The sequence below is a fragment of the Sorex fumeus genome, unplaced genomic scaffold, assembly GCF_029834395.1.
Source record: "Sorex fumeus unplaced genomic scaffold, SorFum_2.1 ptg000122l, whole genome shotgun sequence".
In the NCBI taxonomy this organism is placed as follows: Eukaryota; Metazoa; Chordata; class Mammalia; order Eulipotyphla; family Soricidae; genus Sorex; species Sorex fumeus.
This window is the reverse complement of record NW_026606179.1, coordinates 23,538,095-23,564,844: the sequence shown is the minus strand read 5'-3', so window position 1 is coordinate 23,564,844 and position 26,750 is coordinate 23,538,095. Positions and strand designations below refer to the sequence as shown.

At 48.8% G+C, this 26,750-nt stretch overlaps 1 protein-coding gene across 1 annotated transcript in view; it reads right to left on the bottom strand.

Moving 5' to 3' along the window:
- The window catches only part of RHPN2 (rhophilin Rho GTPase binding protein 2), a 70,843-nt gene extending 64,082 nt beyond the window's left edge, over positions 1-6,761 (bottom strand). Inside the window, exon 1 of the mRNA XM_056136217.1 lies at positions 6,630-6,761. Within this exon, the coding sequence (XP_055992192.1) occupies positions 6,630-6,698 (69 nt within the window). The 5' untranslated portion in view covers positions 6,699-6,761. The remainder of the gene's footprint in view (positions 1-6,629) is intronic.
- Between the last annotated feature and the right edge of the window lie 19,989 nt (positions 6,762-26,750).

The window sequence follows — 26,750 nt, the reverse complement described above, 5'->3', positions numbered from 1 at the left end:
CCTGCTTATTTCCAGAGGTAGAAGGTCCTGCCATGAAGTCTACCAAAAAAGGGTGTTTGTGGGGTAGGAACGGGTCTGCTTTGTCTGTGAATCCATACACTGCTGTATATACATACCTTTCTTATAAAGATCACAGTTTTTGTTTTGTTTTGTTTTGCAGGGATGGGGGTTCCCTTTGGGACTCCAATGACCATGTGGTACCGGGGCTCCTGCACATAAGACTTGGTGTTCAGCCCTCTGGGCCAGTGCCCTGGTCCTTATAATCAAAAGCATGAGAGCCCAGAGCTGCACGGAAGCTGCCGGCCATCTGGGGTGCTCCGGAGTGCTCCGGGGCATAGGGTCCCCTTGAGTTCCTGGTCTGAGCAGGAAGGACAGAAAGATTCGATCTTTCCTCCATCCTGGGGGGTGAGGGGGGAAGACAGGAGCCTGGGCTCCCAGCTGGCCACCCTCACTGCCTGACATCCAGGACTCCAGCTGAGCCGCACCTGTCCCACTGTCCTCCATGGCACCTCCAATACAGCCTTTGTGTCACAAGACGCTGGCACATAAACCAGAGGAGGAAGTGGCGATCAGGCTGGAGCCAATGGCCAGGACCATCAGGTGGTGTCCTGGCAACCTTCCAAATAGCCCCAGGAAGCAAGGGACATTTACAGCCTAACAGTTCTCTACCTTTGACTCTCCTCTGAGTCACCTGAAAATTCAGTTTCTGCCAGGGAACCCTCCCCGCCCGGATCCTCTGCCTTGTCAGACACGCCCTCCAAATGGCTACAGCGCAGCCAGGCAACCTCCTCAAGGCCCCACCTGGCCCAGGATGTGGTGGGAGAGGAGGACAGCAATAATGAATAATCTTCAGCCCCCTGCTCCTCCCTCCCACCGGGGACCCCCAAGGGAATGGAGAAAAGAGGGAGGGGGAGGGGAAGGAGGGAACTGAAACATACACTAGTGGAGCGATGGGTGTTGGAACAATGTATGACTAAAACCCAACCAGGAATAACTTTGTAACTGTATCTCTCCTGCACTCAATTTTTAAAAAGTAAGTAATTGACAAGGACAAAAAAGAAATTAAAATAAATAAATAAAGGGCTCTAAGGGGGATGTGTCCAAACAGCCAGAGAACAGCATTACTATCCAATAATGTGGATTCCCATGAACACACACACACACACACACACACACACACCCGCGGACGCATGCACACACACACACACACAATCCTATAATCCTACACAGCCACACACACGCATACACACACTCCCGAAGAGGAATGGTACAAGAGAATCTTCTGGGTTAAAAGGCAAATACAATCCAAAAAAGAGAATTCTTCCCTCTCTGCTGGGGCCCCAAGGATGGCCGGAATAAACAGGAGCCATCATGCAGCACACAGTGACCCTGGGGCCCTGTCCAAGCGGGTAGTTTTCTGTACACAAGAAACAACTTCTCCAGCCCAGGAGTCAAACAATGGATCCAAATTCATTTCGGGTCATTAGTGTTCCCCAAGGAGGCAGCGGCAGAGATAAGGCTGGACAATGCTGCCCTGTGTACTGACTTCCACGCTGAGCTCACTCAGGCCGGGTGCAGGGCCCTCCTCATGGCCACGGCCTTCCTCCCACTGGCTCCTCCTCTCTTGGTCAGGGACAGGTCTTCTGCAGGGTTAGGACTAAGGCAGGAGAGGGGAGGAGGCAACCTGCTCTCTGAATACAGCGTCCCAGAAACCCTGTGCTGACCACAAGCACGCACACACACACACACACACACACACACACACACACATACACGCACGCGCACATGCTCAAGACTTCCACAAGTGGGGCTGAATTGACAGTACAGCAGGTAGGGTGTTTGTCTTGCACACGGCCGACCCAGGTTCGATTCCCAGCATTCCATATGGTCCCCTGAGCACCGCCAGGAGTCATTCCTGAGTGCAAAGCCAGGAGTAACCCCTGTGCATCACTGGGTGTGACCCAAAAAGTCAAAACGTCAAAAAAAAAAAAAAAGAAGACTTCCACTAATAGGACTGGGGAGATAGTACATTGGGAAGGGTGCCTGCCTTGCACACAGCCAACCTATATGGGCTCAAACTCCAGCACCCCTATATGGTCCCCTGAGCACCGCCAGGTGAGGTGGTAATTTCTGAGTGCAGAGCCAAGAGTAATTCCTGAGCAAAGCTAGGTGTGACCCCAAGACAAAACAAAAAGACTTCCACAATGATAAGCAAAAACATCGGGGGGGGGGGGGGGGAAGGAGCTCTGTTTCTATCCTTCTATCCCTTGTTCTTGTCTTGTTTTGCTTTTGTTTAAGAAAGTGGGCTACAGAAATCAGAGAGCCATAATTCTATTTAAAGGACTAAAGAAAGAAAGAGCAGTGGAGGGGAGGTGCGGGGGGGAGGGGGGACGGGGCAGAGAGACAGGACAGCAGGTAAAGCGCTTGCATGTGACCAGCCCGGGTTCGATCCCTGGCACCCCATACGGTCCTCCGTGCCCCACCAGGCGTGAACTGTGAGTGCAGAGCCCGTCAAAAGCCCTGAGCAAAGCCGGGCGTGAACCAATATTTAAAAGAGAAAGCAGTGAGAAGCCATTTAGCCGCAATAAATGAAAACAAGGCTTTCTGTTCGGTCTTGTATTTAGAGACTCTCCAACCCCATACGGCCAGCCCAGAAGGCCAGGGTATTCGCAGGAGGTGTCCAGGCCTGACCCGAGGTCAAGATATGCCTGTGGCCTCAGGCACCAAGTGCCACAAGACTCTGAGAAACCGCTGATAGACGGGGGGACATCGCCCTCCCCCTTCTGGCCACGACAATCACTGTCCTGACCAGCTGGTACTGTGGACAGTTTATTTTTCTATTGTGTGCAGCAACATAAACCAGAATTGTGGGCCGGGACGTGGCTCAACAGTCGGACACAGGTCTCCCCTGTGGGAGGCCTGGAGTCCGCGAAAACAAACGGAAAACAAAAGCCAGAATCTACTTCTGACTGTGGCCTTCCCCTTCCCCCTCCGCAGACAGAATGGAAGAAGCGGACTCCAGTGTTGGACCAGCAACGGCCTGTGCAATCAGGACAAAATGCTGCCTCCCGGCATGGCTGAGCACCAGGAAATGAGGCTCCACACTGCACCCCGGGAGCTGAGGCCGGGCCCAGAGCTGTCACTGCTCGGGCAGTGCCCTTGTAAATGATGGAGCAGTGCACATTTTCAAGGAGAGGGGGAAGGCGGGAAGGGGGTGACAAGTATGCAAAGGGATTTGGTCGGGTGATGGCGTGCCGAGTGCCCCAAATCCAACGACACCTAGCTCACCTGTGCTGGGTCACCTGTGCGGGAGCAGCTATTTAAGGCTGTGGCTGCACCTGCAGACTCAGAGGCCTCCCTGGGGACCCCTTCCACGTAACAAGACCTGCAGCTATTTCCAACTCTCCTTCCCTCCAGCCCCCCACCTAATCTACAAGTGCACCCCGAGGTCTGTCTTCAGCACCAAAGAAGCTCTAGACTTGCTCATTCTGAAACAAAAGACCCCTCTCTCTCTCTCCTCTATCCCTTCCTCGCCTCCCCCTGCAAACTCCCCCCTCCCCCCCCCCCTGACTTTTGCCCCTAATTCCCCACCCACTCATTTTACAAACAGCTAAGGGCTGACCCCAGACTGTTCCAGGACCTCTGACTTTTGGCTCCCCAAGCCGCTGAAAAGAGCCTCTTGTCCCAGGCTCCCTGCCCTGTCCCCCTCCTCTCTCTCTCTTCCTTCCGCCCTAGACCCTTTCCCACTCTCTATGCCAACAGTTGCCCACACTGGCCCCAAACCTCCACGCCCACATCCCATCAGCGACAGGAATTCCCACTGGTGCCACCACTGTCTCCCAGGGGCCTCAAATGCAGCAGTCGAGCCACGCCACCCCCCACCCCCAAGACATATAACCATCCTGACACCTCGGAGCACATCTGGATCCCAGCAGCAGGAATGCCATCCAATCAGGTCTTCCTGCCCCGCCCCCGCCACCAAACACACACCCCCCAGGGGTCGCCTTTGCCCAGACAGAGTCTGGGACTTTGGTTGGTTGAAATTAGGGGTGCGAGCTGGCTGGGAGAAAGGGCAGGAGTCTGTATTTACTCGCCGCGAAGTCGTGCTCTGGACCTATCAGTCCCTATCAGAGAAAGAAGGGCAGAAACGTGGAGATAGGGACTAAGCCCCGACTCCTCCCTGCAGGCGCCCCACCTCCCCCGAGCACCCCACCCCTGTCGTTGCTCTAGGACAGAAGGTCACTTTTTTTTTAACACTCACTGCATTTCCTGGGGGCCGGGGGCGGGGGGAGGGGGGTGACTCCTTAGCAAAATCAGGACCCAAACCTACCGCCCACTTACACCTGCCAACCCCCTCCCCGCCCCCTCCTCCCCGCCCCCTCCTATGGGGGCCCTGCAAACTTGGGTTCTACTGTTCCCTTTCCCTCTGGAACTCTCCCACCCCATCCCCAGGGGATCATCCAGCTCCGAGTCCGGAAGGATTTGTTTTAGACCCAACTGGCTCAGATCGGAGATAAGGAATGGCTCAAGGTCAACACCTTTTTCTGGCACAAAGAAGGCACTTCACTGCCACAACTGGTGCGCATCGATCATTACAAGGCCTGGACTCCAAAACAGATGTTTCTCTTGGTTACAGCAGGGATGTGCCCTAATTTGCACCCGGTGCTCTCTTACCCACGCTAGGGGCACTGCAGCAGTGAGCACACACCCACCGGGTGGCTTTCCACATTCCCCTGCTGACTCTTCCCCAGGCACGTCCCCCCTGGGAATTCTGTGGTGCCTGGAAGCACCCTCACACAGACTCCGACTCCATCCACTGTCCCACCCCCTTATTGGACATCCAGCCCTCCACCTGTTCAGGAACCAGCTCATTCAAGGGAGGAAATGAAGCCCTAGAAAGAGGCAGCAACTTTCTGGATACTGCCCAGCAAATCAGAGGGGGCGGCAGTCAGCCTCGAGGCCCCAGCTCAAAGATACAACCCGTGGAACCCTGGCCTGTGATCCTCTGTCCCAAAGCCACATGTAATTAGAAGTTATAATCCTGTAATTCTATGATGACATCTTTGAATTTAAATATAACTTTAAAACTTCTCTCTCTCTCTCTCTCTCTCTCTCTCTCTCTCTCATGCCAAAAGAAATTTAAGAAATTTAGCACTGTAGCACTGTCCTCCTGTTGTTCATCGATTTGCTCGAGAGGGCACCAGTAACGTCTCACAACAAATTGTGAGACTCGTTACTGTTTTTGGCATGTCGAATATGTCACAGGTAGCTTGCCAGGCTTTGCTGTGCGGGCAAGATACTCTCAGTAGCTTACCAGGCTCTCTGAGAAGGGCAGTGGAATCGAACCCCAGTCGACTGCTTGCGAGGCAAACGCCCTACCTGCTGTGCTATAGCTCCAGCCAAAGGAAACTGAACCAGAAATATTTTCTCCATGTAGTCTTCACCTGTTTCCAAATTCCCTTCTAGTCCCACCTCTGCCCCAGGACCTTTGCTCCCCTAGCAGTGAGCTTGGGGCCCAAGGCCAGCTCACATGGAGAAGGAATTGGGGAGGAGGGACACCCCCCCGCCATGCCCTACCTGCCTGCCTCGCTGGGCACTGAACAATTAAGAATAGATTGTTCTGTGGGAAACAGTTTCACTTCCCTATTTATAATTACGCACTGCACCCTGGGTCATATAGGTTATAAAACAACCCCATCCCACCCACTCGGTCCAGCTTGGCCCACCGCCAAAGGCTATTTTTAGTCCCGCGCGGGGACCTCGGAGGAGGAAGGGTGGCAGGCAGGTGGGTGTCCCCGGGGCTCTGGACATAGCCCGTCCGGGTGTCGCTGCCTGCGGGCCTCCTCGGGGCGCCCCACTCCGCGGACGCACTGGCATGCGAGGGGACAGTCACTACCCTGGCCGGAGCCAGGGTTCTCCGGGCCGTCCACGCTCCCGTAGAGCCGGCCTGGCCGCGCGACCTTGCCCCTTGGCACCGGCGGAGATGCGCGTCAGCCTAAAGTGAGCCGGGGGAGCGGCGGCCTCCCGTACCGCAGCCCCGAGCGCGTTTTTTTAGGTGACCTGGGGCAGAGCACGGGGTGACGCCCGAAGTCACCCTCCACCAGCAACTCTTCCCCGCCTCTATAAAGCCCAAGAGGAGGGGTCACTTGTTGCATGTTGCGGGGTAGAGAGAGCCGCAGAAGAAAGCCAGACCGTCTGGGACGCGACTTCGCTCTCCCCGCAGCCCCGCCAAGCGCTTGGGGTAGCAGCTGGGCTCGGCTTCCACCGCGCCGCGAGGCCGAGCGGCGCCAGCTACTAGGGGACCGGACCCCTGCCCGGGCGCGCGGCACCGCCGGCGAGGGGACCCCCCGCGCGCGCCGTCCTCCGCCGGCACCTGCGCGGGGACAACTCCAGAAACTCCCCTAACTGCTCCCGGAGTCCGGGAAACCACCTGCTCCGCGTCCGCGGCTTCATCGGCGTCCCACCGCTCTCCCCAAGCCTTGGTCCAGGCCGCCCCGGGGCCAGCGCGCCCCCTCCCCCAGCTCCGGCGCGCTCGACCCCGGCCGCGCGAGAACCCGCTCCCGGAACGTGCAGGCAAGAAGCAGGTCTGGAGCCCGCAGGCTCCCCCACGCACGCCTGAAGGCACCCACCTTCCGAAAGTAGTCGTCGCCCTCCTTCTCGAGCGGCTGGGGGGCCGCGGGCAGCAGCGTATCGGTCATGCTGGCGGCGCGGACGCGGAGCGGGCACTGAGGCTGGGCTGCAGCGCCGGTCCCGAGGGCTCCCGCTCCGCCCCGCCTCGACCCCGCCCCTGCCCCGCCCCCGAGTCCGCCCCGACACGCCCTCAGCCCCGCCTAGGCCACGCCCTGGTCACGCCCCCAGCCCGCCCCGGCTCGGGATTGGCTGGGCGGAGCCCCCGCGCGCCCGGGCTCCTGGCACGTCCCGAGCCCTTTCCCACAGAACTGTCCCCTGGTCCGGAGCAGCGGAGTTAAACGTGCCGAGAAGTAGCGGTCGGTCCTTCCCCGGAGGAGTCAGGACGGGGGCAGCGACCTGACCCCACGCCACGGCGAGGGCGCTCGGGGTCCTGGGGCTGAGTGAGCCGTCTGGAATGGGGAACCGAGGCTGGAGTGGCTTTGAACACTCACCCTCGCGGCAGGGACTAGAGGCATCCTACGGGGGTCGCCTACCCAGGAGCCCCTGGAAAGGTTTTGATACATGGAAGACTCGGTGTTGTCCTTGAGCGCTTTTATATTTTCGGCCGCGCAACAGAATGAAATCACACTCTCTTGAGTCGAAGACGTTAAATACAAAGTACATTTGAGCCCGGCCCCCTGGTTCAGGAGCTAATTGGGGACAGCGGTACGTGTTCTGCACCACTCACACACGCCCCGCTGCCCCGCAGGCTTAGGGTCAAGAGCCCTGGTCGGCAGGGCCAGGCCCTGCACGGTCACGCATCCTACAATCACTTCCTTCCCCAGCCCGGGAACAGTTTACACAATTGCTACTCGGCTTCACGCACTACTAAATGCCTCAAATACAACAGAACAGTTTGTTCGCACGACATGCCACGTTTCTCCTTAAAAAAAAAAAAAAAAAGTCTTCGCGTCTTTAATCCAAAAACTTAGACATTAGCCCAAGACCATAAAATACGTAGAAGAAAACAGATGGGTTCTCCTTAATGTCATAGAGGAGAAATCCAATTCAATGGCCAGGGAAACAAAAGCAAGAATAAACAAATAGAATTCTATCAAGTGAAAAAAAAAGCATTTACTCAGTGAAAGGACCTACCACAAAACCAAAAAGGAAACCCAGCAACTGGGAGAAGGAATTTGCACATCATACATCTAACAAGGGGTTGGTATCCAAAACATAGAAAGAACTCACATGACAACAACAAAGCAACCCTTTTTTTTTTCGGTGGCAAAGGGATGAGTCAAAGAGTGCATGCTTCACTGGTGTGGTGGGATCCCAGCACGGCTTGAGCACCACCTGGAGTGATCCCTCTTCCCACACCCGTAGTACCAGTACCACTGCCCAGCCCCCCCCCCAAAAAAGTGCAAAAGACCTAAAAAGACACTTCTTCAAAATTCTATTTCACTTATGGAAATGAAAACCAAAACCACAGTGAGATACCACTTCACACCAATGGAAAGGAATGACCTATATAAAAGACATTGGAAACAAGTATTGGTGAAGATCTGGAGAACAGTAATTCTTGTACACTACTTGTGAGAATATAAGTTGGTGCAGCCTCTATGAATAAGCAGTATAGAGATTGCTAAAAAATATAATAATGAAAAATGATGCAGGTGAGATGGTACATGTGTTAAAGTACTTGCCTTGCATGAAGCGAAACCTGGTGAACCATGAACCATGTGGTTCCCCAAGTAATGACAGGAGTGAACTCTGAGCACAATTAGGTATGATCCAAACCCTTCCTCCAAATAAATACAATCTTAAAAACCTTAAAAACTAGAGACCGGAGAGATAGTATAATGGGTAGGGTGTTCGTCTTGCACATAGCCGACTGGGTTTTGATCCCCGGCATCCCATACGGTCTTCTGAGCACTTCCAGGAGTAATTCCTAAGTGCAGAGCCATGAGTAACCCTTGAGCATGACCAGCTGTTGCCCCCCTCCACAAAAAAAAAAAAACAGCCTAAAAACTAGGGGCTGAAGAGACTTTGCCCTGAGTGCAGTCAACCTAGGTTTGATCCTTAGCACTTCATATGGTATTCCAAACACCACCAGGAATGATTCCTGAGTGCAGAGCTAGGTATAAACCTTGAGCACCTCCAGGTACGGAAAAAAAAAGATAAAACTCAGAAATTTCAGATCATCCAATGATACCTCTTTTTTATCTAAAAGATGTAAAGATATAAAAAATTTAAAAGGATATTTGCTCTCCTATATTCATAGCAACACTATTCCCAATAACCAAAATACAGAATCACCCTAAATACTCATCCACAGAAGACTAGATAAAGAAGTATGTTATTTATACTCCATGGAACACTGTTCTGCCGTTTAAAACATGTAACCAGAGCAGGGAGATAATAGCTCAAAGGCAGAGTGCACGTAGTTTGCAAATGAGATGACCCAGCCTTGAGCAAGATGCCCTGCAGTAGCCCTGAAGCACCACAGGGTGTGGCCCAAAACCAAAACCCAAAACAAACAAAGATGAAATTGTGCCATTTGGGACAGAATGGATAGGTCTTTTTTTTTTTTTTTTTTTTTTTTTTAATTTATTTATTGAATCACTGTGGGAAAGGTTACAAAGCTTTCAGGTTTATGTCTCAGTCATGCAAATATCAAACACATTTCCCTTTACCAATACTTATTTTTTACCATGAAAAACCCCAATAAAACCCCACCCCCCACCCCTCCCCGTCCCTGTGAAGCAGATGAATTCTAGTTAACACTCTATCTGCTTTGATTAGATTCATTGTTTCAATAAAAGATTCACCACTATTATTTAGAGTTTACCCCCCCCCCCCCCAAATCAGACATGCTGAAAAAGCATTGTGAAGTGATTTGCTTTCTACGGCTGGGTTCAAGAATTAAATGTTGGTTTTGGATTTCTGCTCTTTTACCTATTGACCCTGGAAGTATTTCTACTGAAAGTCAGATAGTTAAGAAATTGGTTTCTGTGTTCTGGAGTCCTGGCCGTGCTGGAGAGCCGCTCGCGGGGGGCAACCGGTGGCCTCAGTAGGGCGTGAAGGGCGGACCGAAACGCCCCCCTTCCCATGAGGTTTTAGTCGCCCCCACACTCCCGGCTCATACCTGCTGTCCACAAGGCTCCCATGTGGCCGCCATCTTTCTTTCCAAAGAGGAGAGGGCGAATGGGGCAACACCCTTTCCCCTCCGGCAGACTTGATGGCCTGGATCAATGCAGAGTCCGTTCACTTTTCTGCTCCAAGCTGCTGGGTTCTGCATTAAGTCCTTGTGCTTCTGGGGCCGTGGCCGTGCTGGAGAGCCGCTCGCGGGGGGCAACTGGTGACCTCGGTAGGGCGTGAAGGACGGACCAGAACGCCCCTCTTCCCATGAGGTTTTAGTCGCCCCCACACCCCCGGCTCATACCTGCTGTCCACAAGGCCCCCATGTGGCCGCCATCTTTCTTTCCAGAGGGAGGAGGGCGGAAGGGAGCAACACCCTTTCCCCTCTGGGCAGAAATGATTGCCTGGATTAACGCATAGTCCTTTCACTTTTCTGCTCCAAGCTGCTGGGTTCTGCATTAAGCCCTTGTGCTTCTGGGGCTGTGGCCGTGCTGGAGAGCCGTTCGTGGGGGGCAACTGGTGACCTCGGTAGGGCGTGAAGGACGGACCGGAACGCCCCCCTTCCCATGAGGTTTTAGTCGCCCCCACACTCCCGGCTCATACCTGCTGTCCACAAGGCTCCCATGTGGCCGCCATCTTTCTTTCCAGAGAGGAGAGGGCGCAGAATGGATAGGTCTTAAAGTGATATTACTAAATGAAGTAAGCAAAGAAGAGAAAGACAGTTATTAAGGAATAGTCAAACCAACTGAAATAATTAAGAACAGTTTATTCCTAAACATATTAATCAGGGAATAAAATAAGGGAACTCAGGGCCTAGGTCTTATTAACTTACACTGCGATTATCTTTAAACTCCTTGACTGCAAAGATTTTGTTTAGATTTGTTCAATGTCTAGAGTCTGAGAGATAGGGCATTTGCCTGGCACATGGTTAACCAAGGTTTGATCCCTGGAATCCGATATGGTCCCCTGAGCACCACCAGGATAAATTGCTGAGTGCAGAGTCAGGAGTAAGTCCTCAGTACCACCTGGTGAGGCTCAAAATAAAAAAGATTTATTCAATGTCTAATTCTAATTCTATACCTAAAATGTACCTGTCATGGGAGATGCGTGCTGAAAGTAGGCTATAGACCGAACATGATGGCCACTTAATACCTGCACTGCAAACCACAACACACTAAAGGAGAGAGAGAGAGTAAAATAGAATTGCGGGGGAGGGGGGGAGGGGGAGAGGGTAAGGGGGGAAGGGGGGAAGGGGGAAGGGGTACAGGGAACATTGGTGGTGGAGAATGGGCACCGGTGATGAATACTCGATCATTGTATGACTGAAATGTAAGCACGAAAGTTTGTAAGTCTGTAACTGTACCTCCTGTATCTCATAGTGAGTCATTAAAAATTTTTTAATTAAAAATAAATAAATAAAATGTATCTGTCATGTACTGATACTAAAAAGTTGTTAATTGGAATAGTTCAGGAAAAATTCAATGAAACTATAATTTGTAGAAAAAGTGAAAAGACTTGTTAGATGGTTTTACATGTGGAATATGCTAAAACAATAAACTGGCAAGAAAAACTAACAGGTAGACTGGGTGGTTACTGGAGAATGGGGAATGGGGGAGGGGTGGAGCAGAGGGGCTTTCAGGGCTGGAGGCTCTGGAACCTTGAAGACAAGAGCTTTACACACTATAAGTGGTGCGATGCCAAATCCTTGAAATGCCATAATATTATAAATTGATGACAAGTGAATAAAAGAATAACTTTAACAGGGAAGAAAAGGAAGTGCAGTAGAGGTTGTTGAAAAGCTTTAAAATAAATGTTGACAACAAACATGAAATGAAATGAAATAAACGTTTAAAAATCTATCTCATTACTTCCAATTCAAAGATGATAATAAGAAAATGCATTTCTAGAAAGAACCTAGAGAAACCTACCCAGCTCAGCACAATGACAGGTAAATTTGGGAAATTTTCTGTCAGATGCAGAAACTTCCCTCTTAAAGTCAGAAGGGAATAACAAGCCAGTTTCAGACTTTGTTCTTCATTCATCCTGTAGTTAATCCATTGCTTTGGAAACTGTACCACCCTTTAGCTAAAACACTTACATCCATTTAGCAGATCCCAAAGTAGTGGGTTACTCAAGCCAAAGCATTTATAGACATTATATTTTGTTCTCACTACCCTTCTGCAAATAAAAGGATTAAATAATCTCCTTGGCATATGAGAACACCAGACTGGCCAGGGTCCATATTCTATTAACAGCTAAAATTGTTCTTTAGTTCCGGTCTGCTTCAATTATACCTATTATTTTCTGGATTTTTTTTATCTTGTGTTATTTTGGGGCCACACCTGGTAATGCTTAGGGTTTACTCCTGGCTCTGCACTCAGGAATTATTTGGAGGTGCTCTGAACATATGGGATGATGGAGACTGCCAAGTTGGCTATGTGCAAAGCAAATACCCTGCCTCTGTACTATCACTATGGCCCTGTACTTTATGACTTTTGTCATCTTTTATACCACACTGAAGCTCCGATGGTCTTTATTTATTTATTTATTTGCTTTTTGGGTCATACCTGGCGATACACAGGGGGTACTCCTGGTTCTGCACTCAGGAATCACCCCTGGCAGTGCTCAGGGGAGCATATGGGATGCTGGGAATTGAAACCGGGTCGGCCACGTACAAGGCAAACAAACACCCTACCTGCTGTGCTATTGGTCCAGTCTCCCAGTGGTCTTTAAAATTTGTCACAGGAGCTAGAGTGACAGTACAGGAGTAGAGTATTTGCCTTGCATATAGCTGACCAGGAGTGATCCTTGACCACAGAGCTAAGAGTAAGCCCTGAGCACCACCAGGCGTGGCCCCCTAAGCCATAAATCACTGTCACTGTCACTATCCTCCTGTTGTTCATCAATTTGCTTGAGCGGGCCCAGTAACATCATCACCGTGAGACTTGTTGTTACTGTGTTTGGCATATCGAATACGTCACGGGTAGCTTGCCAGGATTTGCCGTGCAGGTGATACACTCTCAATAGCTTGCCAGGCTCTCCAAGAGGGGAAGAGGAATCGAACTGGGTTGGCCGGGTCGGCTGCATGCAAGGCAAACACCCTACCGCTGTGCTATCGCTCCAGCCCAAACCTATAAATAAATAAATAAATAAATAAATAAAATTTGTCACATATTCATGTCACTTGTAGTATTATTTCATTGATAGTCTTAAAATTTACTCACTTTCTTTTTCTCTTTAAAACTTATTTACTGGGGCTGGAGCGATAGCACAGCAGGTAGGGCTTTGCCTTGCACGCAGCCAACATGGCCAACACAGGTTCGATTCCCAGCATCCCATATGGTCCTCCAAGCGCTGCCAGGAGCAATTCCTGAGTGCATGAGCCAGGAGTAACCCCTGAGCGTCGCTGGGTGTGACCCAAAAAGCAAAAAAAAAAAAAACCTTATTTACTTATTCATTTTGGTTTCAACCCTGTGTTTGATTGCCAGCATCTTGCCAAATACAACCACCAAAGTGTGCACAATCTCTTCTTCAATTTAGCCAGATACTACTAAATTGTCTTCTTGAGCTCCTTCTTTCATTAGAAATACACAAGAACAAGAAAAGGAAGCAGGGGATTCAGACCCACCTACCCACACTCTAAGAGGAAAAGGAGCAGCCCTCTAAGTTCCAGATAGGCCTCTTCTGCCCCTGAGCATCTGAGTGTCACTGTGAGTGTTTTGGGGGGAAGTGGGGCTAATAGGACCAGTATGAGTGTGCTGGACGAACGACTTCAAACTGCCTCCTGGCTCACTACAGAGGAGCCCACGGGCCCAGTAGGATATCTCTGGTCCTGCTGTGATCAGGAAATGAGAGCAGCAGCGGTGTCTCAGCAGGAGGTGACATCTGACCTCCTATTTGTCAGCCCTCTTGATGGTATGTCTCAAGAAACACCAAAGAGCCCCTGTCCTGTGCTCCCGATCAAAAGGCTAGGGGCAGGGGGTGGGGGTGGGAGTTCTGAGATAAGCAAAAGATTAGAATCTCCACTGCAGACAGTCCTTTGCTACATGCCTGTTTTACCATCTAGCCGCAGCCTTATTTGGACCCAGACACCCCATTCCTCCTAGGGAAATGCAAGTCCTGCCTCCAAAGGCCTGTTTGCTAACCAAAGGAATCCTGGATTCTTGGAGAGCTGTACCCCTTTCTTGGGAGAATCCAATGAAATTAGAAGCAAAAAGATTAGTAATCATTACGTGGCTGTTCTAAATTATGGATGTTCTTTTGCCATTTTTATTTGAAACTTTTTAAACTGGGCTGGAGAAATTGTTCAATGGGCTGGAGCACGTGTTTTGTGTGTGGGAGTCCCAGGTTCAGTCCTGTACCATAGGGTTCCCCACGCCACCCCTAGACCCTAGCACCTCCAAGAACTACCCTCAAGCACAAAGCTGGGAACAGACCCTTAGAAGTCCCAGGTGTAGTCCAAACGAACACACACATTTATTTACTATTTATTGGGGGTTTGGAATCACACCCAGCTGTACTCAGAGGTCTTATCTGGCCATGCTTAGGGGACTGTAGCACTGTAGCACTGTCATCCCTGTTGTTCATCGATTTGCTCGAGCGGGCACCAGTAACGTTTCCATTGTGAGACTTGTTGTTACTGTTTTTGGCATATCGAATACACCACGGGAAGCTTGCCAGGCTCTGCCATGTGGGTGGGATACTCTCAGTAGCTTGTCGGGCTCTCCAAGAGAGCAGAGGAATTGAACCCGGGTTGGCCTCGTGCAAGGCAAACACCCTACCTGCTGTGCCTTAGTGCTCGCTTCGGTAGCACTTATACTAAAATTTGATGGACACAGAGAAGATTCGAGGACCGTATGCTGAGAATTACCAGTTCAGTTGGTACAAGGCAAGTGCCATTAATCCTGGTACTATCTCTCTAGCCCATAAACAATGTATGAAAAACTTGAGGCTCTATGGTGGCATATAGCTTCATAGATGGACACCCCGGAAGGTGCTTGGCAGGAGTTATCTCCAAATCCCCTAGGCCGGCCCTGCTGTTAATTCCTCCAGCTGTGAGATGCTGCTGCACAAAGAACACGCATCCCTTGGTTGTGTGGCTGCTTGCCCTATGCCTGGCACATACACGCATTATCTCAGTGGGTCTTCCCACAGCCTTGTCCTGGCCAAGTGGATTTTATCACCCCACACTTCACAGAGGAAGCTGAGGCATGGCACTCTTCAAGCTGATAAGTTAAACGGTGCTGTGCCACAGGCTAATGTCATTCTACTTAGTACCTGTGGCTGACAGATGGTTGATTTTAGTCTTGAGAGTCACATATCATAAAATTCAGGAACTGGGGAGTCACTCACAGCAGTGTATCATAACATTCAGGGATTGGCAAGTCACTCATGGCCGTGCTGTGAGGAGCTATGCAGATCTGGAGATCAAATCCAAGGTCTTGCAAGACATTTGATCTATCACTTGGGCCACATCCCCACCAGTGTTCCCTGTGATTTAAAAGGAACCGTTTTTGGTTATGGGGTCTTTGGGGGTGGGGGGTGGAGACACACCGAGCTATGCTCAAGGGTTACTCCTGGCTCTGCACTCAGAATTTACTTCTGGCAGTGCCCAGGGGACAGTATAGGGTGTGGGGGGTTGGAATCTGGGTCAGCCACATGCAAGGCAAAAACCTTACCTGCAGTACTATTATTGCTCTGGTCACAGAAGAGCAATAGTATAGCAGTTACTATTTTCATTTCACAACATACACAAATATTGAATCATTGTGTTATACTCCTGAAACAAATATAATCATGTATGTCAATTATAAATCAATTAACTTAACATTGAATCAAAGAAAAGCTAACTGGCATATTGGAAAGACATACTCATGGAATTAAAAAAAAATATGTTGGGCGCTGGAGTGATAGCACAGCAGGTAGAGCATTTGCCTTTCACACAGCCGACCCGGGTTTCATTCCTAGCATCCCATATGGTCCCCCGAGCACCACCAGGAGTAATTCCTAAATGCAGAACCAGGTCACATTGCCGTGTGTGACCCGAAAAGAAAAAAAAAAATACAAACCAAAGCCATAAAAGTGTTGGTGAAAATCTAGAGTTATTAGTATGCCCTTTATTTTTATTTGATTTTTGAGCCAAACTTCGTTGTGCTCAGGACTTACTCCTGACTCTCCATTTGGAAATTCCTCCCGGTGAGGCATGGGGCCAAGTGGGATGGCGGGGATCCAGCCTAGGTTGGCCACATGTAAGGCAAGTGCCCTATCGGCTGTACTACCATTGCTCAGCCCTTTTTATTGTTTGTTTTTCAGATTGTTTTTCCTACATTGCTCATTAGACTTGATTTCTTTTCAGCAGGAACCGTGGAGTTGAAGAGGGTTGCATGACTCCAAGCTGGAGAACCAGCCACAGCACAGAAGGACTGGGGGTCTTTCCATGCCCACTTTTTTTTTTTTTTTTTTTTTTTTTTTAGTTTTTGTACACACCTGGCAATTCTCAGGGGTTACTCCTGGCTCTGCACTCAGGAATTACTCCTGGCGGTGCTCAGGGGATCACATGGGATGCCAGGGACTGAAGCCAGGTTGGTTGAAAGCAAGGCAAGCACCTTACCCGCTGTACTCTGTCTCCAGCCCCACGCCCACAGTTTTGCCTGCAGATGTTGGCCACGCACCTCACTGTGCTTGTGGGTTGATTTGGTAACTCGTGGGTGTCAATATTTCTCCCAGGAGGTCCTTTGGAAAGGATCAATGAGATAATCTCGATGAATTTGTATGTCAGGCTGAAGAGATTTACAAATGCATGTGGCCAGCCTGGGTTTAATCCCAAGCATCACATACAGTTCCCTGAGCCCCGCCAGGAGGGATCCCTGAACACAGAGCCAGAAGTAGGTGCCCCACCCCCATAAGAATATATGTTAAAAAGAACATGTATGTGGAATTTTCAGCAGTCCAGCAGCAATTCTGGGCTCTCGGAGTCCCACTGAGAACTGTAGGTTGGAACAAACTCTAGCAGTCAACTGGCGGAGAGGTTTGCACCCGTAGGGAAGGGTAGCACCATGGTGCACACTAATCTGACAAAGGATGTGTCCTTGTTTGACCTCATATCCCAGTCTGCATGCCGTATTGAAGTGCAGTGGGGTTAAAGGTCTCAGTACGGCCCACAGCGAACCACCTCTAACCACTCTTTTCTCCCGAGCACTTGGTTGTATTTGTGAGCACTCATCTTAGCTTCTTGATGGTCAGGCAGAAAATACCTCATCCCTTACCCACTTTAGAGACTGTTTGCTAGGGTCACAGCAGTAGTACAGTGTGCAAGGCCAGTACAAGGCTGATCCTGGTTAGATCCTTGGGGAACATCTGGTCCTCCAAGCCAGGAGTGAGCCTGAGTGCAGAGCCAGGAGTAAGTCCTGAGCAGCACTGCCAGGGGTGGAAGAGGAGGAAGAGGAAGAAGAGGAGGAGGAGGAGGAGGAGAAAGAGAAGAAGGAGAAGGAGGAGAAGAAGGAGAAGGAAAGGAAGGAGAAGAAAAACAAGACAGTTTGGCATTTTCACTGAAGCCGAATGCATGCATACCCAGCCTGCTAGAAATATACTCAGCTATTCACTGCAAAACAAGACAATGTTACCTCTACCATTCTAAGTAGTATCTAAGTGCAAGCTACCCAGACTCCCTTTGTCTGTAGGTCAGATAAGTAAGTCCTGACATAAACACATAATGAACTATTGTATGGGGGCCAGGAGGTAGCTCAAGTGGAAGGACACAAGTCTTGCGTGTATGATACTCCTTAAGTTTGATCCCTATATCTGCCATGCATAGCCCTGATGACCTCTGAACTCTTGTGACTCCTGAAACACTGACCTGCCAGGCCCAACTGTCTCTGGGAGAAGCCTTGGATGCCTCAAGCATCACTGGGGAGATGTACTGGGGTGGAGGATGGCCTCTATACAAATTAAATAAAAATTAAAAGTGTACTTAATGAAGTTTGGGCATTTAACTCAGCAATAGAGCACTAATATGGTGCAAAATATGGTTGTACTAAAGAAGCCAGATGGTTGATAGATAAGACGGGGTTATGGTACTTACCTTATATGCAGCCCACCCCAGTTCTACACCCGAGCACTGCATGCCCCTCTGAGCACTGGAAATGGCCACCAAGCACAAATCCAGGAACTGTCATCAAATTCAACCAGTGTGTCCCAATCCCAAAACAAAAAGTCAGACAAAATATAGTACAATCCCATAGTCTTTATTTTTAGGTAAAGGTAAAGGCCCTCCCGTTGTTCGTCGATTTGCTCGAGCGGGCCCAGTAATGTCTCCATTGGAGACTTTGTTGTTACTGTGTCTGGCATATCGAATACTCTCGGTAGCTTGCCAGGCTCTCCGAGAGGGGCGGAGGAATCGAACTCGGGTCGGCCATGTTGGCCGCTTGTAAGGCGAACGCCCTACCCGCTGTGCTATCGCTCAGGGCCTTTTTTATTTTATTATTTTTTCTTTATTATTTTTTAACTTTTTTTGAGCCAACTGTGCTTAAGGTTTACTCTTTTTCTGTGCTCAGAGATCACTCCTGGTCGGATCCAGGGGTACACAAGGGTGCTGAGGATCAAACCTGGTTGACTGTATGCAAAGCAAGTGGCTTACTGCTGTACTATCTCTATGGGCCCTTATTCTTTACTTTTGGTATCTGTTCCTGTATCTCTGTTTGTTTGTTTTGGGAAGGACCATACCCAGGGGTGCTCAGGGTGTACACTCAAGTATCACTCCAGGAGGGGCTGGGTGGGGGGGGGTAGGGGACAGACCATAGGGGGACCAAACTAAGGCTGGCCCTGTGCAAGGCAAGCAAACGCTTGACCCGCTATACTATCCCTCTGGCCCCAGTTGCTCTATCTTCACTTACTTATTTTTATTTTCTTTATCTTTTTTTGTTTGTTTATTTGGGGCGAAGGAATTTTGGGACCGCACCCTGTGGTACTCAGGGCTTATTCCTGGCTTTGCTCAGGGATCACTCCCGGTGGTACTCAGGGGACACTATATAGTGACTGGGATTGAAATGGGGTTGACTGCTTGGTGGACCATATGTGATGCCAGGGATTCACATCAGGTTCAGTTGCATGCAAGGCAAGCACTTTACCAACTATATTATTTCTCCAGCCTCATAGAAGTTTCAGGCTGGAGCAATAGTGCAGTAGGTAGGGCACTTGCCTTGTACGTGATCGACATGTGTTCAATCTCTGGCATCCCATCTGCTCCCCCATACCTGCCTGGAGTGATTCCTGAGCACGCAGCCAGGACTAAGCCCTGAGCACCACTGGGTGTGGCCCCTCAAAAAAATCCCTCCTACCCTTCCTTTTGTTGTTATAACACAAGAGCAGGATCATATACCTGCTGCCTAACTTTGGTTCTCCTTGGAGCACACTGCTTTAGTGCCAGTACTCCAGTGTTTTCTGGATGTAGTGCTCGCCAGGATCACACCCTCTAGTTGTGTTGCTCACACGTGCCTAACCGGGACATGGCTGGAAATCATTGGCAGTGCCAAGGAGCAGAGAGCAGAGCATGGGGACTGTGGCAGAACTCTTGGCCTTTCAGCATGCTGAAAGTAGACTATAGACCCAAACATGATTGCCACTCAATGCCTCTTTTGCAAACCCTAACACCCAAAAGGAGAGAGAGAACAGAGGGGAATGCCCTGCCACAGAGGCAGGGTGGGATGGGGAGGATGGGGGGGGTGGGAGGGATACTGGGATCCGTGGTGGTAGAAAATGGGCACTGGTGGAGGGATGGGTATTGGATCATTGTATAATTGAAACTCAAGCACAAAATTTGTAAGTCTACAACTGTACCTCATGGTGTTTCACTAATAAAAATCAAAAAAAAAAAAGAACTCTTGGCCTTATGTTTGTCAGGCACTGAGCCCTCCTGGGCCCCCGTTAGATAAATTTATATTTATTCGTAATTTATATAAATTCCTCTTTATATAAATTACAAAATAGGCCAAAATGAATCCATTCTGGAATTCCAAAAAATTTCAATTTCCAGGCTGTGCGTTGTTACTCGGGTGTTCCACTCTGGGAAAGCTCCATAGAGCTGGATTCTGTAAGAAAACGTAGAACTGTGTACTGGGGCTGGAGTGATAGTACAGCCGGTAGGATTCTTGTCTTGCACAAAGGCAACCTGGATTCCATCCCTGGAACCCCATATGGTTCCCTAACCCCTGCCAGGAGTGATCCCTGCATGCAGAGCCAGAAGTAAGCCCTCAGCACCACTGGGTGTGTCCCAAAACCAAACAGAAAGAAAAAAAAAAAAACTTTGTGCTTCTAACTTGGGTGCCTTTGTGCACATATGCTGCATTTCAATTAGGACACACCATGGAGGGCTGGAGAGAGGGTTATGCTAAACAGGCTGAGCACTTTTTTTTTTTAATGTAGGAGCACCGCTTTTTATTCAACCATTGATCATGCTGATTGAATTGGGCATAAACTCCACATTACATTTTTTAATTAAAAATTTTTTTAATTGGATATTCATGAGATAGACCATTACAAAACTGTTCATAATTGGGTTTCAGTCATACAATGATCCAGCACCCATCCTTCCAAAGGTGTACATTTCCCACCACCAATGTCCCTGTTTCCCTACCACCATCGCCCAATACTCCATCCTCGCCCCCCAGCCTCCTTCTATGGGAGGCACTTTCCTTCTTGCTCTCTCTCGCCTTTTCCTTTTATGCATTACGATTTGAACCCATGTTTTGCATAAGAGAGGCTCAGGTTTAATCCCCAATACCACATGGTCCCCTGAGCATTGCCAGAAGTGAGCCAGGAGTAGTCAATAAGTATGACGAAGTATGGTCCCAAACCTAAAAGAAAAACAAAAGGTGTGAGTGACACTGTTTCCCAACCCTATAACACAGGTTTCTTTCTACCACCTGCGTGAACCGCCCCATCGCCAGTGCAGATACGTGGGTATTGTGAGATAAATTCCTCCCTGCCAGGTGAGCCTCTGGGCAGGTTCTTGTTGAGACTGAGAGATCTCAGAGTTCTTGTATTTCTGAATCAGAAAGGGGGCGGTTAAGGAGCATACTGCCACAGGGTTGCCAGAAACATGTATTGTTGTTTTGTTGTTGTTTCCTCTGCCAAGACTTTGAAAACATTAGATTGTCAGAGATCAGGCTGAAGATGACGTTCCCAGTCACTGTGTGTGTGTGTGTGTGTGTGTGTGTGTGTGTGTGTTGTATTTAACCGGGGCCATGGGCAGGGATGGGATCACTCAGGGGATCACCCAAGCTGGCCCCCTACCCTTGAGCTACATTCACACCCCTAATCCTCTCTTCTGAAGATAGCCAAGGAACAGCATCAAGTCACTCTTGATGCCCAGGTGACTTAATTTTTTGGTGGTTCAAGGGGATACACCCAGGGATGCTTAGGACTTACTCTTGGACCTACGCTCAGATTACTCCTGGTAGGTTTGGGAAATCAGATGAGTTGCTGGGGATTGAACCATGGTCTGTGCAGATGAGACAAACACCCTACTTGCTGAATTATCGCCCTGGTCCAGCCCCGGCAATTTAAGAAATCCTTGTTCCCTGAACATCAGCACTCAGAAGTCCGAACGCTTTGTTATTACTATTATATCAGTACTCTTGATGTTCAGGGAAACAATCAAGTAAAACTCTCAACAATAATTTGTGGGGGGGGGTGCAGAGAGAGGGATGATTCAATGGGTTGATGAACATGCTTTGCATGTAGGAGGCCAGGGTTAAATTCCTGGTGCATCATGGTTTCTCAGGCAGCACCAGGAGGGACTCCTGAGCATTTAGACAGGATTTTCGCATATAGTTCCTGAACACCACAAGGTGTGACCCCTGATAAAAAGAATAATAACTTTGAGAAGGGGGCTCCTGTCTCTCCTCCTCCTCCTTCTCCCCCTCCTCCTGTCTTTTTTGCTGTTGCACAACAAATCCAGGAGCTAAAATATGCAAGGCTAGTGCTTATTTTCCTTGAACTATATCTCAGCCCTTATCTTGCTTCTTCAGAGCTATACCCTACGGGAAAATTAATTTTATTGAGATATAAAATCCTGGAATTTCAGGATTTGTTTAGGTATATGTCTTTTCCCCAAATTCCCTTACTTTCTCTTTCTTTCTTTCTCTCTCTTTCTCTCTCTCTCCATTTATATCCACATATATCCACATACATATATACACACACACATATATTCATTATATATATTTATTCACAATGACATATTGTGTCTGCCTTTGGGACCCAGCAGAACTTCAAGAGAAGAAAAAGACATCTTCCCTTTAGTGCACGAATCAGTACTAACACCTACACGATCATTAAAATGACCAACCTCTGGCCTAACACACCACCGATGTATCCAAAAGTCAAATGGCCCAGTGCCTCAGGTCCCCGAGCACCTCTGAGCAGCAGATGCTGTTCTGGGTTCTTCTCAGGGTGGCTGGAGCTGTGCTTAGAGTACAGTGTACCATAAATGTGAGCAGCATGCTGTATTTTTTGTAGGCTGGAGCGATAGCACAGCGGTAGGGCGTTCGCTTTACAAGCGGCCAACATGGCCAACCCGAGTTCGATTCCTCCGCCCCTCTCGGAGAGCCCGGCAAGCTACTGAGAGTATCTCGTCCGCACGGCAGAGCCTGGCAAGCTCCCCGTGACGTATTCGATATGCCAAACACAGTAACAACAAAGTCTCCAATGGAGACGTTACTGGGCCCGCTCAAGCAAATCGACGATCAATGGGAGGGCCTTTTATTTATTATAGACCGTTTGTGGTGCTGTGTCCCGGCACAATAGATGTAATCATCTTAATAGACTACACAGTCTCTTGTGTGCACTGCCACCACTTTTGCTCCTTTAATAATGCACTGGAGACCCCAGGTATCTGCAGGTTCCATATCAGTAGATTCGAGCAATCCCAGATAGAAAACCCATCCTAGTGATGCAGGCAGGCAGATAGGAAAGGTCCTTTCCCAAGGCAATGGCAGTAAATCTCCTGTTAAGCAATACCCTGACCTCATGAAGAACTAACTGGCACCAGTCGAGCAGTCTGTGTCAGACCCTGCAGAGGCTGAACACCTACAGGAATGACAGCAGCAGAAATAGAGACCAATTAAGGACCTAAAAGAGATTCACCAGAAACTCCAAAGCTATTCCTTTGACACCTGACCAACCCCCTCCAACAGAAGCTCCTACAGAAACAAAAGTCAGTAAAGGAATTTCAAAGAAGACCATCACCACTCCCAACCCCCTTGGTAACCTCCCTAGCAACGGACTTTTACCTAGGTAGAAGCCACTGCTATAGCTGTGATCAGGTTTCATGGCCTGGCTAACAGTTGAAAGTCTTTTTTTTTTTCTTTTTGGGTCACACCTGGAGATGCTCAGGGGTTACTCCTGGCTCATGCACTTGCTCTCAGGAATTACTCCTGGCAGTGCTTGGGGGACCATATGGGATGCTGGGAATCGAACTCGGGTTGGCTGCGTGCAAGGCAAATGCCCTACCCACTGTGCTATCGCTCCAGCCCCAACAAGGTTGTCTTTTAAATTAATATACTTACATTTTATAAAGTTTTAGAATCTCACAAAAGACTTTCAACTGTTGGGGCTGGAGCGATAGCACAGCGGGTAGGGCGTTTGCCTTGCATGCAGCTGACCCAGGTTCGATTCCCAGCATCCCATATGGTCCCACCAGAGCACCGCCAGGAGTAATTCCTGAGTGCGAGTGCATGAGCCAGGAGTAACCCCTGTGCATGGCCGGATGTGACCAAAAAAGCAAAAAAAAAAAAAATGGTAACCTTGCTATAAATGTGCTCTGCATAGTACACAGTGAAACAAATATTATTGATAATTAGTCCAACCTTAAAATTAGAAGACTGTTTCAGACTACTTAAATGACTTAAATGTATATTTTCTTTCTCATTCAGTAATACTGAAAGATACCAGAAAATTTTTTGCTTTGACTCTTTACTGTAGCTTCATTAAAAAATGTATATGGTTTTAATCAAAAGAGACAAAAGTGTGTCCTGTTTTAAATAGTATTAATATCTTAGTTTAGAAGATCTGATAAAGCAGGTGGCCTGGAAAGAATCCTCTTTATTGTCTCTTTGTCCTCCTTCGCACTCCAATATTAGCACCTTTTCCTATTTAATATTCTTTAAACAGTTAAAATAATTTGCCTACAGCCATGGTACAGATAACCTTGTAAAACTAATGCAAAAAAATAAATCAACAGTGACAAAAGGATGAATGATTGAAAGTGGACACAGAATCTAACAATAAGCTCTCTATCCTCATGCAATCATACCTTTACAATGTGCCTTTATTCTTAATAGGATTTTCTTATTTACCGATGCTTAGGAGCTGAAGCGATAGCACAGCGGGTAGGTAGGATATCTGCCTTGCATGTGGCCGACCAGGCTTTGATTCCTCCGCCCCTCTCTCTCGGAGAGCCCGGCAAGCTACCGAAAGTATCTTGCCTGCACGGCAAAACCCGGTAAGCTACCTGTGATGTATTTGATATGCCAAAAACAGTAACAACAATTTGTTGTGAGACGTTACTGGTGCCTGCTCGAGCAAATCGATGAACAATGGGAGGACAGTGACAGTGACAGAAGCCCCACAATGGGACAGGTTGAAGTAATCCTATAAAGGCCACCTTGAACAAAGGAAGAGCACACGCATATGCTGCCTGGGTCCATGTGCTGCTTCTGCCTATGTGGCCAAGCATGTGTGGTGGCTGAGCACATATGTCGCCCGCATTTCCCCTCTTCATGCTTTCATGCCTAATGCTGAGATGTGTGTAGTGGCTCTCTCCACCCTTGGAGAAGCCTGGGTTCTCTCTTGAGCACTTTACTCTCCGCTCTCTCCCACTTTCTCTCCCTCTTTCCCCTTAAAACCTCCAAATAAAAACTGTAATTTCACTGCTCGTCTACTCCTGAAATTCCTTCTGCGAGGCAATACAAGAACCCAGTAACCCTGGGTCCTGGGTGGCAGAGGTGAATCGGGAGAAAGTGACTGTCTTTCTCCTCCCCACTTGACATGAATCACCTGTGGGGCCCACCGACATCACTAGCAGATTTCTTACCTTGTCGTTGTTTCCAAAACAACACAGTATAACCATAGCGTTTACTCTGTATCAGATATGGTGATGATGTCTAGACCATTTACAGATACTGGAGTATACGCACAAGTTCTAGGCACACTGACCATGAGAGACCTGAGCACTCAGTTGTAGGGTCCTGGCCCAAGCCACTGTGGATTACAAGGAATGGCTTGTAATGGAGATCATCCTCCATTCACATTTTATTTGGTTTTGGGTTTTGGAGCCACACCCAGTGGTGCCCAGGCCTTATTCTTCTCTCAAGGAATCACTCCTGGTAGGGTTTGCGAGATCCTAAGGGGTACCATGGATTGACCCCAGGTTGACTTCTTGCAATCAAGCACTCTATCTACTGAACTATTTTTCTGGCCCTCCAGCCACATTTTAAAATGCTATAGTGCTGGGGAAATAGTACAGGGGTTGAAGTGCCTGCCTTGCATGTGGCCAACCCTGGTTTGATCCCCAGCATCAAATGGTTCCCTAAGCACTGCCAGGTATGACCCCTGGACTCCTGCAGGGCATAGAGCTTGAGAGTAGCACGTAATCATGCCATGCATGCCCTGCCCTGAAGCTATATGGTGTTCCATCATGTAGGTGATTCCATTTGCTCATTATCCCAAAATTTAATGAATTAAACCCCACAATCTTCCTATTCTTCTTTGGGGGAGGGGTTGTATCCTGGTGGTCCATCCAGTAGTTCTCAGGGGAAAAATTATATATACATATATATTATTATATGGTCAGACTTCTTCATTAAGACCTGAACAAACGGTTTGATATTCTTCATGTTTTTGGAGTGAACAGATGCCGTCGATTGCCTCGAGCAGGCCCCAGTAATGTCTCCTTCATCCTAGCCCTGAGATTATATTCAAGGCTCTTTAGGAGAATGAGACCCATCATTGTTACTGGTATTTGGAATATTGGGTACGACACAGGGAGTTTGCCAGACTCTGCCGTGAACAGATGCCATTGGGCCACAATAGCATGCCACAGGGGACTAATGGAGACGTTACTGGTGCCCGCTTGAGCAAATCTATGAACAACGGGATGACAAGTGATTACAAGTGATATATCTTATTGGGTCACCTGGCAATGCCCAAGGGTTACTCCTGGCTCTGCACTCAGGAATTACTCCTGGTGGTGCTGGGGGTACTATATGGGATCCTGGGGATCAAACTCAAGTTGGCCGCATACAAGGCAAGAGCCCTACCTGTTATCCTATCACTCCAGCCCCTACAGGGAATATTTTTGACTCAGGGATCACTCCTAGCAGTCCTTGGGGAACAATCTGCAATGCTGAAGTGGAACCTGGTTCAGCTGTATTCAAGACAAATGCCTTAACCCTGGTTCTGTCTCTCTGAGATTCAGAACATTTTTTTTTCCTTATGATGTTTCATGGTCCTCGAGGTGGTTGAATTGCCAGTGACCCATGTTCTGGCCTCTCATGCAACCAAAGTTGGCAAGTTACTGGAACTGGAGTCATTTGGAATCTTCTTCACTCACACACACATTTAGATGAATTTGGATTTTTTTTTAAATTTTTGGGTCACACCCAGCTATGCTCAGGGATTACTCCTGAGCACTTCCTCTGCACTCAGGAATTACTCCTGGCAGTGCTAGGGGGACCATATGGGATGCCAGGGATTGAACCTGGGTTGGCCACGTGCAAGGCAAATGCCCTACCCGCTGTACTATCGTTCCGGCCCCTGCATTTGGGTTTTGAAGATGAGTGGGTCCTCACTCATCTTGGTCTGAGACACCTATGTGACCTTTCCTCACAGCCTGGGAAGACCTGCAGCATGGGGATTAGGTTCTCAGAGAAAATTTAAGTGATCAGTTTCTTAAATCTTTAATGTGAGAAATGTATATGATGACTTTCACTGCATTTTCTTTT